At 46.0% G+C, this 13,107-nt stretch overlaps 1 protein-coding gene across 3 annotated transcripts in view; it reads right to left on the bottom strand.

Annotated features, from left to right (window-relative positions):
- The window catches only part of ERI3 (ERI1 exoribonuclease family member 3), a 129,266-nt gene that overhangs the window by 94,791 nt on the left and 21,368 nt on the right, over window positions 1–13,107 (bottom strand). For all 3 annotated transcript variants that reach the window (XM_034063608.1, XM_034063609.1, XM_034063610.1), the window contains exons 3-5: window positions 12,084–12,200; window positions 5,693–5,752; window positions 3,420–3,511 (exon numbers count right to left, since the gene is read on the bottom strand). In XM_034063608.1, coding sequence (XP_033919499.1) covers window positions 3,420–3,511; window positions 5,693–5,752; window positions 12,084–12,200 — 269 coding nt within the window. The remainder of the gene's footprint in view (window positions 1–3,419; window positions 3,512–5,692; window positions 5,753–12,083; window positions 12,201–13,107) is intronic.

Raw genomic sequence — 13,107 nt, 5'->3', positions numbered from 1 at the left:
AGCCTTCAGAAAGGTGATGTTCCTACTCAAGAGGTTTTCCTCATTAAAGAAATTGCATCTTAACAAGAGGGAAGGGGAGGGCTGGCAGAAGAGCTGCTGTCTCCCCGACTCCAGCCTGGTTCACACACACACACACCGAGCGCTGAAAGATGGTTGATGCAAGCACAGCCAGTAGAGGATCAGCACTCCATTTCTGAGCCCTCTCATGCAATAGGCTCTCTCCAACAGTGTCCAAATCCTTCCAACAGGGACAATCCTTCTGATGGTGCACCACACCCATGACAAAGCCTTTGGTAACATGTCTGAGGACCTCAACTCATGCTGAACTTCCATGAGCCTTTCCCAGATGCATGGTGTCCTCTTCTGGGCACCCACCAATTTATGACTAGTGCTCCATCTTCCAAGAAATATCCAAGGCTCAAGAGAAATAAAGTCTGTAGCCACACAGTGCCTTATTCCTTGAAGATCCCCGAGCCAAGAGGCTTCACTGGTCCTTTAGCAGCTGTTTGCATCTTGAATCTTGCAGAGTCAGGATTCTGCCAGACCCCATCAGCAGAGAGCAGTACCTTGACAATCACTATTCCTCTGGTGCTCTTCTTTGAGTTAGGAGTGTTGCATGTGTTACAACTCCTGGCTTTGACAGACCTATTTCCCCACCTTGTCTCTACATCCATTGTTGACAGGCTTGTAGATTCCTCCTCTTTGTTCCAGGCACTCTCCTCATCGAGGTCACTCACCCCACTGTGCCTTCCAGTGCTCTGGCACCTACTGGAAGCACTCACAGTAGACAGCCCTGTCCAGAAGACACCACACCTCAGCTCTTCAACAATACATGCAGAAAGAAGCCAAACTACATGCCCAGGTCATTGCTGGAGAAGCCAGGAATAAGGCTGCATGGTTTTCCACCAACGGCTGAGCTAAGTACAGTGGACAAGAGGAACTTCAAATCAAAGCAGACACTGGGTAAGAGGACTGCAGCTTGCTTCACCGTCAATACTAAGGAAGGTCAGAAAAGGAGCATCAGAATTAGAGATGGACCTGTCCGAAGGCGCTGCTCCCTAAGCCAGGAAGCACTGCACTCACCTCATTGTCCTGAATTCCTTGGAATACAGTGGATTTCTACCACGCAGTGCTTTCACCAACACTCCTCCAAATGTGGATAAGCAGCACTGCCTCCCTTCCACTGCCCCAGTGCCTTCTGTGCCCAGTGTGCAGTCTCAACACAGTAGCAAAGGGCACAAGCTACACCACAAGTCTTGTAGGGAAGCATGGGGCGATTCCCTGGAATATCTCCTAGATGTTCCACATCTCTGAGGCTCTACCTCCCTGTCTGAACAGCCTTGCTTCAGCTCTTTGCGTTCCCTCTTTAAAAAGAGATGCTCAGTTCTGCTTTGCTAAACCCTATTTGGCAATGTGTCTAAGCACACGCAAACTTAATTAGTTCAGGAGGGAGACTCGGCATTTGTGGTGATGGATAAAAGTAATGGGAAATGAGGCTAGTGAGAGCTGGCAGGGAGTCCTCACTCAAGCCTCAGTCATTGGCATGGCTCTAATCAGATGTGACGCTACACACTGCGGCACCCAATCGGCGACGGAGCGACGTGATGTGCTACTCACCAAGCAGCTGCAGCCAGACTCCCGCTATCCATGTGGCTGGAAACACGACATCTATTTGCTGCTTTGCCCTGAAGATGTTTCAGGATTGAATTCTGAAGTTAATGGTTTAAAAAAATTTTTTAAAAGGAAGAGGGAGAAACAAACCACTCGCTGCAACCTCATGGCCAGGAGTGGAGTCTTCTTTTTCCAGCTGACTAGTGAGGCACAATCCATGCGAGAGACCACTGCAAATAGCGAACTGAGCATCTCTGCTTCAGAGCTGCATGTCCTGCTGCGTCAATTCACCCCGCAGCCCCTACAGCTCACCACAAATGAGGCTCACCTTTACCTCTATTTGCCCAGTGTAGAACTCTGAAGCAAAACCCGCAACAGCCAAACATCCAGAAGGTAGTTCACTCCATACAGACACCAAGTTAGGATGTCATTATCTTGGAGCCTTGCTATTCCACTGAGAAAGGATGGAAAGATAACTCTTCCTCACAGCCATCACCAACAATGCTAAACTGTACTCTTAGAACAGCGATACAGGAGTAAAGAACCGAGGAAAAAGAACAGATGAGAAACAGAAGTTTAGCACAGCCCTGCAGGTGTCTGTGACAGTCTCTAATAAAAGTTTAACATGCTATCTAAAGAAAAAATAAGCCTCACTCTTAATTTAAACCAGTAACACAGGAACTGGCAATATATACCAGCTCTGGACATGGCTCCAGCAGAGACACAGATTTTGATTCAGTATCACACCCCTGTCTAGAGCATAGGAAATTTCTTATCTCCACTAGTGATTGTACCACTGCTTGGCTCCTCATATCTCATGTCTCACTAATCACACCAAGAAGAGGCAGGGAACTGCCACTCTACAAAGACCACTCTGCAAGGAAGAACTGGTGCTGGCTGCTCCCAGCCTGTGTGCAGTTTATTTAGGTTTCTGACTTGGGAAAACCAATGTCACTGTGAAAACTAAGAAACACTACTAACGAGTTGTGGATGTCAGTTTAGCATTCGATGTGTCAAGCCCATGCTTTACCAGTGTGATAACAACAGGAATCTTTATCCAGCACTCTGAGGAAATGAAGATATAGGAATCCAAGTGAATTCAGCACAACGTGGCACTGATCTGCAACACCTTACAGATTAGACTAATTCCATTCTTAGTCACTTAACTCTGTTTTTTTAAATAACAGGTTTAGGTTGGTGGTCTATTTTCACAACAAAACACACACAGACACTGACACTTTGCAGATCCCAGTGCAGGTCTCCACCTGGTACTCTCCAGATACAGTTGCCCAGCTGATGAAGATGACCTCAGCAGGAAGAACACTGATGAAGCATGCCAAACTCAGCTTTTACTTTTTTTTCTGAAGACTATTCTGTGATTCACATCCAGTTAGTATGCCAAGATGATAGAGAGAGAAAGCCTTGCATGAGGAGGTCAGGTAAGGATCATTGCTTGATTTGGGTGTACAGACACACAGTTCCATCTATGCACTCAGAAATATACATCCCTTTGGAAAGTACTGGATAAAAGGCGCAATATCACAAAGCTCCAGTTTAAACCTTTCTTGGGGTTCTGAAATGATTAATTTGCTTTAGGGAATATTCTAGGCAGTGATCCTGCATTATGCCCAGCACCCGCCTGTCTTCTTAAAAAACCCTCTACTCCAAATTATGCATGGCAAATGATGATTCCCCTAAGAAACAAAGGCTAGGGACAGTTGGATGCTTGTAAGGACAAAGATGTGCACACTACAGCCACGCATGGAGTGATAAAGCCCAGGAAAATCTCCCTCCCCTTCCATACTCACATCACTTTCAAATCCCAGTCTCCGCAGGTCACAAAAATCGACTTGACGCTGGGATCTAAGAGGCCTTCCTTTGCCATCCACTCGTCAACCCTCTGAAAGGAAGGCAAGAAAAGGGGATGAGTTTTGCAGACAGGCCGAGCCACAACAGTTACACTCAGATAAGCTGCTTGCAATCAAGAGAGAAGAAAATTGTGATCTTATCCACCCTTTCCCTCTCTCTCTTCTCTCTTTGCTTGCCATCTCAACAACAGCACGTTTGGACCTTTGAAGATTTCTGATAGGAGACATCAGGCAACCAGAGCAGAGATGATCTTATCAGACACTGCAGCAGCTCTACTTGTGGAGGGATGGAAGTTGTGCAGCATTAACGGGACAATACAACAGGGCTGTTACCTGGCATTCCTCCTCCACGTTTCCTCTCCCTGTACCAAACGGGCTCACAGTGAGGGGAAAATATGGGCATCCTGGGACAACATCCCTCACCTACAGCATTTCTCACATGTTCAAATTCAGATAGCTCGAGGAGATACGTGAGAGGGGAAGAAATGGAAGAGCTGGACAAACACAGGTACTGTGTGGCACTAACAAGACAAGTCATATGTTCCCTTCCTCTGCAGGCTGGATCTCTCCACCTAGCAGTTCTAAGGAGATGTTTGCTGAGGGTACAGTGTGGATTTAAGGTGAATCCACTGCTCCTGAACAACTTCCCATAGGGACATATGTTCTGGATCCACTTCAGAAATAGGCCACATTAATCTGGAGGGTGAATATCCACCTCAGGGATTAACCAGAAGGTACTAACCTAGATTAAACCCCCTGCACAGACACTTATTCCAGCTAAAACTAGCAAATGACATGCCCAAAATCTTCCAGTGGCAGGTGACAGGCTATCAGCTGCTATTACACAGCCTCACTAGCAGCATTTTCAGTGCTTCAGCAAGAGAAATCCCTCCTCTTTTCCCTTGCGCAACACCTTCTGCTTCTGAAGAAATCAGCATGCCCCAGAAGCTGCCTGACACAAAACTCATTTTAACCTAGAAACACGTTGCTGTATCAACACGTTTTCAGTGCTTCCACACTCCGTGAAGCTCCTGTAGAAACAGAATGAGAACCGTTTTCTCTAACAGTGCAGCAGTGATGCACATTCACCCATGCAGGCAAAGAGGGCTCTCCTGGGGAAGCAGGCACAGGCATCCATGTGCTTACAGACATGCATCGCTGCTACATGGTCTCTGGAGAGCCCAGGGAGAGCTGGGAGTTTGCATGGATACAGAATGTCACCTTTGCAGAGCACCATCTTCGACCTCTTGTCACTCCTGCAGCCTTTCTGGCAGAGGACAGGGCTTCATTCTGTGACTGATTGTACAACAGACCTCTGGAGTAAAGCTCCCCAAAGCAACATCCAGCTGCTCATCCACACTTCTCCCTCCCCTGGGCTGCTGGGATCTTCCAGCCAGCCCTACAGGAGGCTCTCTAGAGCAAGGGACAGCAGCAGTAACCTTTCTAAATTCCCCGATGTGAGCACCCATGAAATGCTGTCTCCACAGAGGATTTTAAAGCCTTTAATTTGATTTCCTCAGATAAGCAATTGTTGTAATTATTCTGATTAGGAACAATTAGGTAACACAGCAGTGGAAATCCTGACAGAGACAATGCATCGAACACCAACCTGCAGCCTAAGCAGGCTCTGCTTGAGGAGGTTTCCTTCGCTATTTGACTACCAACAAAAGCTATTGATGGAGAAATACTTCCAAGCTAATTAAGCCCTAAATGCTGTAGGAATTCAGCATTAAGTAGATGGCATTATTAGGGCTGTATCTGCATATCCTCCAGATTAGATTTTAGAGGCATTTTCTTCCTATACTACATGTATTATTGAGCATTTAAATAGGTAGAAAATAAAATAATTTAATAAAGCACTGAGGGAGGGGAAGGAAAACGAAGGCAGAAGCGCCCAGAGCAGTGGTCTCAAGCAATGTCCTGGTGCTTTAAAACTGGCTTAAGCAAGAATCGCCTCTTTTCCTGTCTACTGGCAGGAGTTTGGATATCTTGTCAGCACCCTTGACATGAACAGCTGGAGATGACAGATCAATGGTTCAATACTCTCAGCAGCGTGTCACCAACGTGACAGCAAATGTTATTCTAATGAAGCTGTAATCATAGTCAAATTACGCGGTTCGATTCTCAGCAAGGGGAGGATGCAGGGAAAGAGATGAAGAGGGGACGACAGGACCAGAGGTCAGAGTTCGGGAACTAAAGGTTACTTTGCTTACCTCAAGCACTTGCTGGAGGCTTGGCTGCCCATCCACCATGCCTTGAATAATCCCAGTCAGCTGAAATGAGAGACAAATAGAAAGCAGGAGTCAGGGAAGTGCTCAAAAGATCATCAGGGAGGTCTCCTCTCCTGTCCATCTCGCTGCAACCAAAACATGCTCCTGTGACCCACATGGACACTGCTGTGGAGCCAGCCACAGCAGAGTGACCCTGGCAGCTACCCCAGCCACGGGCAAGGGCATAAATGTGTCCCAGACACAGAGATGTAGGGGGGCTACATCATAAACCAGCAAGCTGTCAGCAGGGCAGGGTCAACCTGGGGAGCAGTGTGCTTTCTGCTTCATATACTGGCATGATGGCCAAAATGCTGCCCTTGCTCAACATGCATTTCACCAGTTCTGATGTTGCCTTGACTTCCATGGGCAGTGGTAACTACAGGAGTCTCTGGTCATTCCCCTGCTATTGCAGTGACACCAGAATTGCAGTGTTAGATGAACAGAATAGACCAGCATTGGTTAGTGAGACCCAGCCACACTTCCCTGTGCTGGGCAGCCAGCACACATGGTTTCCCACAGCCCATCACAGCATCCCTCTGCATTTCAAAAGTGTATTTAAAATGGAATGAAATCTGAAGAAAAACACTTTCTTCCAGAATGCTGGTCTGCTCTGTTTTTTCAGGAGCTTCCTTAGGAGCAGGTCCTGCCAACAGATAGTCCTGACTGTATCCACACTGCTCGGCTGTTTAAAGCTAGACACAAGCATAAAAAGATGCAGTCTCATGGGCCTCTGCCTGTGCCTGCCCAGGACAGCTTGAGGCGTATGGAAAATAGATATTTTTTCTGCCTGCCTTCCAACTGACAAACCTGTCTTTTAACATATTGAATATTGGAGGTCAGTAGCTTGCCATCAATGCCCAAGTAATTAAAAAAATCATTATTAAAACAAGTGCACACTACAGGATTTCACTTCATATGGCACTTTCCTGAAGCTACACATCTCACACGTTTTCATAAAACAAAGGTCAGACACAGCCTAGGAGCATGCCCTGCTGCCTGCACGTGTATCCCAGCCTCCAGAAGCCATAGCATCCTGTTGAGACGTGCTGACAGCCCCACCACCACCACCTAGGAGTAACTCTTCCATGTAGACCAGTTCAACCTACTCATAGAACATAAGCCACTCACAAACCACAGGGCTCTGCTTTATGAAATGTGTGGCAACTGAAAGAAGCTCAATGGTTTCTACCTTTCTGTTTCTTTGGCTTCTTGGCTTACAGCACTGAACTTGGAGGGAGGAAGGAAGGAAAAAAAAAAAAGAGATTAAACTCCAATTAAACTATAATTACATTTAATGAATACCAAATACCTGACTCACCGAATAAGCTGTAAGTGGAAAGATTATTTTCTCATAGTGACTTCCACGGAATGGTAATATATACCTTTTAGGGAAAGTATTTTAATTTTAAGAATGCAGAGTTCCTTTACGTGGGTTTCTCAAGTTCATCAAGCCATTACGAGGTGGAATTTTAAGGAAGCGGAGGGACACAGACACTCTTTTATATTCCAGAAACTGTTTTTATATTAATCTCTATTTTAATTGAGTAACAGCTGCTACCTACAGACTTGCTGTAGTCTGAGAGGCAAACAGATTTGAGAGATCAATGCATGTCCCTTTACAGCAGTTTTTAAGGTTCACTGGCTAGGCTTTGCTTTTCTCTCCATCGTCTGGCAGAGGTGGACAGCTCACCTACTGCAAAGTGCTGGCTCTGCCTCTCAGAGGGTAGCTCAAATTAAACCTCTGGAAGTAGCTCAAAGATGAGCTTTTGGGAAAGGATCACAGAATAGTTTGGGTTGAAAGGGGTCTTTAAAGGTTAACAGAGGAACCTAAGGTTATCCAGTCCAACTTACCCTGCAGTGAGCAGGGACATCTTCAATTACATCATGTTGCTCAGAGCCCCATCCAACCTGATCTTGAGTGTTTCTGGGGATGAGGAGTCTACTACCTCTCTGGGCAACCTGGTCCAGTGTTTCACCATCCTCATCAGAAAAAACGCCTTCCTTATTGTTTCACTTATACTTAGTCTGAACCTACTCTCTTTTAGTTTAAAACCATCACCCTGTGTCCTGTCATAACAGGCCCTACTAAAATGTCTATCCCCATCTTTCTCATAAGCCCCATTTACGTATAGGAAGGCTGCTATTAGGTCTCCTTGGAGCTTTCTCTAGGCTGAACAACCCCAACTCTCTCAGTGTTTCCTCACAGAAGAGGTGCTCTAGCCCTCTGATCATCTTGTGCCCCCCTTCTGGACCTGCTCCAATAGGTCCATGTCTTTCCTGTACTAAGGATGAAAGGTAACCTTTCGGTATCATGGCCAGAAGTGATGTAAATGGCTTCTGCCACCTCTGGCACCTTCAGAACTGCATCTGTTCAGCGGTGCACCCCTGATGGCCATGGGATGACAGGGTGAAATTGCCTCATTCAGACATTTCCTGTCAGGAGAAGGGAGGGATGGGAAGATGGATGCAGAGGTCCTGCCAAAGAGTCATGGCTTGATCTTGACCAAGACTGCATCCCCACCAGGCCAAGCGACGTACCAGCTTATCTGTACAAGGACAAATCACTAAGCACACTTACACACAAAATTCATGCCCCACATGAATACAAAGGGATGTACCTGCTCCATGGGTACATTTCAGTACAGATCAGAGTGCTCAAAAGGGACCAGATTTCTACTCTCTCACCCTTTCTGATCCTTTCCATTATCAGTTACACCCATCTGTAACACCCAACCTAGTGCACTGGGTTTCTGTAGTGTTATCTGGTCTTGCAGCTTTGATAAAGTATAAAGGCATAAAACTGCACAATTGTAAAGTTTCCCTGGCGATCCCAAGAAGCACACAGTACTTGGGAACATAAACAAGCTATAAGGCATTTATCTTTTTGTACTTTTATTGTCTGCTCCTTCAGGAAAAAAAATCAATAAAAATTAATCATAAAAAGAGAGCAAAGTACCATGAAAAAGCCTGTACAAGCACCTTCTGTGTAGAGGGAACCTTTCACTTAAGCTCCTGGCATGAACCTTCTTGGGCATCAGCCAAACCACTTGCATCTTCCGAAAGGGCATGATGAGCTTTATATACCTAACAACAGCTTTTAACCACTCGGAAGCACTTTCCACCTTCTCTGCCTGAACGTTCAGCACACCCCTCATGAAAACCAAGCCTCGTGACCTGCTGTTTTACAAAAACAGGTCAAGAGAAAGGGGACTGAGCTAGTGCTGGAGGGTGAGCCAGCACTGGAAGCTGTGCTCCTGGCCATTGGTGTGGGGGGTCAGAGGAACCTCTTGTAGCCAGGGAGAGCACAGACACACTAAAAGCTAACCAAAAGGATACCTTGAGGGTGGCCATGAGCTTTCCACCCTTGCAGACACGCTTCCCAAGCTCTACTGTCTTCAAGAAGAAAGAGGATGTGAGAAGTACTCCCCAGGAGTAACATCAAACAAACCCATAATCCTCCCCCCACAAATCTATACCAAGCAGTCCTGTTGCTTAACAGCAAAGGCAGCAAGAGGAGGGGAGAGTGGAAAGCAGAAGCACAGCAGACAGGCTCCCGTGTAATGTCAACACCTCTGCTTTTCTTGCAGAGTTTATCTGGGAAACCATCGTATTTCTACTCCAAGACAGTTTGCTGATTACCTAAGCACTTGTCTCTGGTGTACAATCTGATAATCAGGCCTGGTCTTTCTGTGTAGACAAAGAGGCCAATAAATCTCACCCTTTGTAAGTAGAGGTGCCTAGACAAAGCCCTTTACTGGCATTTAGCAAAATGGGTATTTTTCAGATAACAGAAACCAGCTGAAAGTCAATGGCAGGTGCTGGAGCTGTGTGGGCATCAGCTCTGCAGGAGCTGGACGCAGAGCAAATCCTGGCTGTGTCCACAGCATCTCAGGGGAATTTACTCTAGAGGTACAGAGCTGGAGCCACTGACCCCACAGATCTCTCTACGTGGCCACAAGACTCCACAAAAAAGCAGCTGCAAATAGAAAAGGATATTCTTGCAAATGTTTAGCGAGGTCCTCGGTACAACCACCTCACCTGTGCCTCTCAGGGTTCCAAAGCTGGGGCTTTGATAAAGGGGTTCAGGGACAAGCCCAGTTACTCCTCTAGTACAGTCTCACTCCCTGGACCTCATAGGCCACACTGTGCACTAAGGAGCAGAGGCTGGTGGCTTCCAGGCTAGGATTAAAACCAGCTCCGTAACACACACTGTTAATAACAACAGAAAACTTGCCAAACCTGGCAAGTTGGATCATTTTGTGCCACCAATACACACAGGTGGGGGTTCTGCCTGCTGGCTTCAGCACTGCCCATTTTTGTCCAGCTATGGACACAAGACCGAGGTCAGCAGCACAGTCGGAGGCACAGCACTGCAGGTAAGACACCTATGTGCCTCCTGGGGCCTCCTGCAAATGCAGAGCCAGCACATGGCTTTGCTTACTCAAGGGCTCCACAAAGGAGACACAAACCTATGAAGACACAAACATCTGCTCCAGGCTCCTGTGAGCAAGAGAAGACAGAAAAACCAGCACATATGAGAGCATTGTAGAATCATAGAATCAACTAGGTTGGAGAAGACCTTCAAGATTACCAAGTCCAACCATTATCCCAGGACTGCCAAACACACCACTAAACCATGTCACTAAGGGTCTCATCTACACAGGTTTCTGAACACTTCTAGGGATGGCAATTCCACCACTTCCTTGGGAAGCCCGTTATCAGATGGGCTGAATGCCTCACTCACTCTCAATGCCCTCAGGCTGCAGCAGGCTGGAGGCTCGATTCAGCTCAGAGAGCCACACCAAATAAGTCATGCATAATCTTGTGCAAGAACAGAGCTGCAACTTTTAGCAGTGGAGGGGAAGGATGCAAAAGAGGGATTTCCAGAAAAACAGCATTCTGGTGGAAGTTAATGAGTGAGATGACGTCTTTCTAGAATTTAGATGACATGCAAAATAGTTGTTTTGAGCTCTGCTCTAGAAGACGACGTGGCTTTTCACCAAGATCAGGTGCAAGTTGTGAGATCTATCACATTTGTACAAGCATATGTCCAGTAAGTCTCATGGGGATAAAGAGAGCCAAAGTAGTTGTCCAGCCTCCTAGCATTAAGGTTGCAAACCTGTTTCCATTGTAACTCTGTTTTCACACATTTATAGCTTTCTTAAAGCCCCTCTCTGGGGAATAATGTTTTTTGTGCCTTTTTTTTAAGTTTAAATAAAATACCTTCAGATGGTTTTTAGTTACAAGAGAATAAAAAAACCAAAAAAGTATTTTGTTTTTACAATGGGGAAATATGGAAGAGGCTGGCTGGTCCTGGAGGGGAACTCCACCTAACACAGAGGAGTCGTTTTTCATCAAGTTATTACACATGGGACAAGCACTTCAAGGGCTTAAACTTGCAGCCATGGAGGTAGAGCAAAAACACACCACAGTGTCAATGAGACTGGGACAGAATGAAGAATTTGGATACTCCTCACAGTCAGTACTTCAGTCACTGAGCTGCCCAACATCAAACCAGTGCAGTCAGAAAAAAATCCCAAAGGAAAAGGAGCTTAAACTTTCTTTTGATGGATACAGCAAAGGAAGAATGCACTTGCAGAAACAGCTGACTTTTTGTGCTGAATGAAAAAAAACTACTGATCAACCAAAAAGAAGCCCACAAAAAAACAACCCCTATCCCCCTGTTCCTTTGAGCCCTCAGAGACTGCATTCACCACTTTCATCCTCTCGCCTGTATTTGGGGAAAGGTGGCTGCAGCTCGAGAGCAGTTGTCCTCAGCAATGAGAGTAACCAAGGAACAAGAGGCCATTTCCCCAGCAATCATTTCAAGTGCCCCACAAGCAGGACATCAAAAAGGAAGTCTTAAAAATACAGGCATGGGTCATCCTACCACTCTGAAGGACTCATCAAATCCCAACAGGCAACCCCACAGGAGAGTCATTTATAGCCTCTGAACTATGCAGCTGTATGACACTTTCTTCACTTTGACCATGTTCTCTTTGACCTTCCCCACTGAAGGGCAGCATGGCAAAAGTCACAAAGAGCTCATAGAGAGGTGAAAGGATTTTGAGCATCAGCTAACACGAGTGCTTTTATTTTGTGGTCACTCAGCTACATGTTCATCAGCTGTAAATAAAACTATCTTAGTTAACAGATTACAGCTAGAGTTATTTATGAATCCAAACTGAGGTTCTTACATACTATTGCAATGACAAAAGATCATTTCCTTTGTCCTTAACTCGAGGCTGGCATGACACACTGCCTTGCAGCCACACCATGAAGAGGAAACCCCAATCCCTGGTGCAATGGAAACCTGCTTCCCTTTGCACTTTACCTCTGTACAGAAGGGCGTAAGCTGGGGATGCACCACAGGCTGAACATACATGTGAAAGGTGGATTCGATCTCCATCGTCCTGCCATTCAGCTTCAGGATTGGGAATTCGATGATTTCCTGAATAGGGCAAAAAGAAAAGCAGCTGTTCATTTAAAACAAATAAGAAAATGAAGCTGGAAATGGTCCTGTCTAGCAAGCTGGCTGTAAAAGGAGTGGCCTGACAGTCCCAAACAAAACCAAACCCAATATAGAGCTCTGCAATACAAGTGTGAAAGCGGTGCTGGAGCACTGAACACCTCCAATGCCACAACCACAGCAGATGGTGCAGCAAGGAGGTCTCTGTGCCCAGTGCTGCAACTGCATGTATCACTGCCTAAGCCTAACCTAAGGAACAGGTCTAGCACCACTCGCACACAGCAGTCAGGGAACATGGAGATGTACTTGAGTGGGATAATGTCTGTTTAGTGAGGACATCGCAGGGGATATTCCCCACAACCAGCCCCAGCCTCTCCACCTTGCTGTCCTTTTAGAGGACATCACCAGACACACAACAGAGGTACTGCAACAAGAGGCTGAGGAAAGGAGCTGGAAGCACCCCCCAATCCATCCCTATGGGATACAGCACAGTAGCAAGCCCTGCTTCACCTTCCTCTTTGTAGCCAATTTATGCTGATAGGGAAATAAAAACGTTCCTTCATCAGAAGAATGTTCAATTATTTGAATAATCAGCAATCAAAAATTTACATGGACCTGTTAATAAAAAGTTTAAACAAATGCAGTTGCGATGGATTTCTCAAATATTAAAAAATATACACGAAATTAAAAAAGCCGACCACTGAATAAAAGCGATAAAATCCTTTGTGTTCACCCCCTCCTTCTCCACTCCCTTCCCTCCTTCCAGTCTAATGTAAGAGCAGAAGTGACAATTTGTTTGGTGTCTTTAAAGAATAATTTGTCTATGTTATTTAATAGAGATCCATGGCACCAAGGTTCTGGAGTGCAAATGAGCCTGCTGAGTGATATC

The sequence above is a fragment of the Melopsittacus undulatus genome, chromosome 6 (assembly GCF_012275295.1).
Source record: "Melopsittacus undulatus isolate bMelUnd1 chromosome 6, bMelUnd1.mat.Z, whole genome shotgun sequence".
Lineage (NCBI taxonomy): Eukaryota > Metazoa > Chordata > Aves > Psittaciformes > Psittaculidae > Melopsittacus > Melopsittacus undulatus.
The sequence above is the reverse complement of the archived record's forward strand: the minus strand, read 5'-3'. Positions and strand labels throughout refer to the sequence as shown.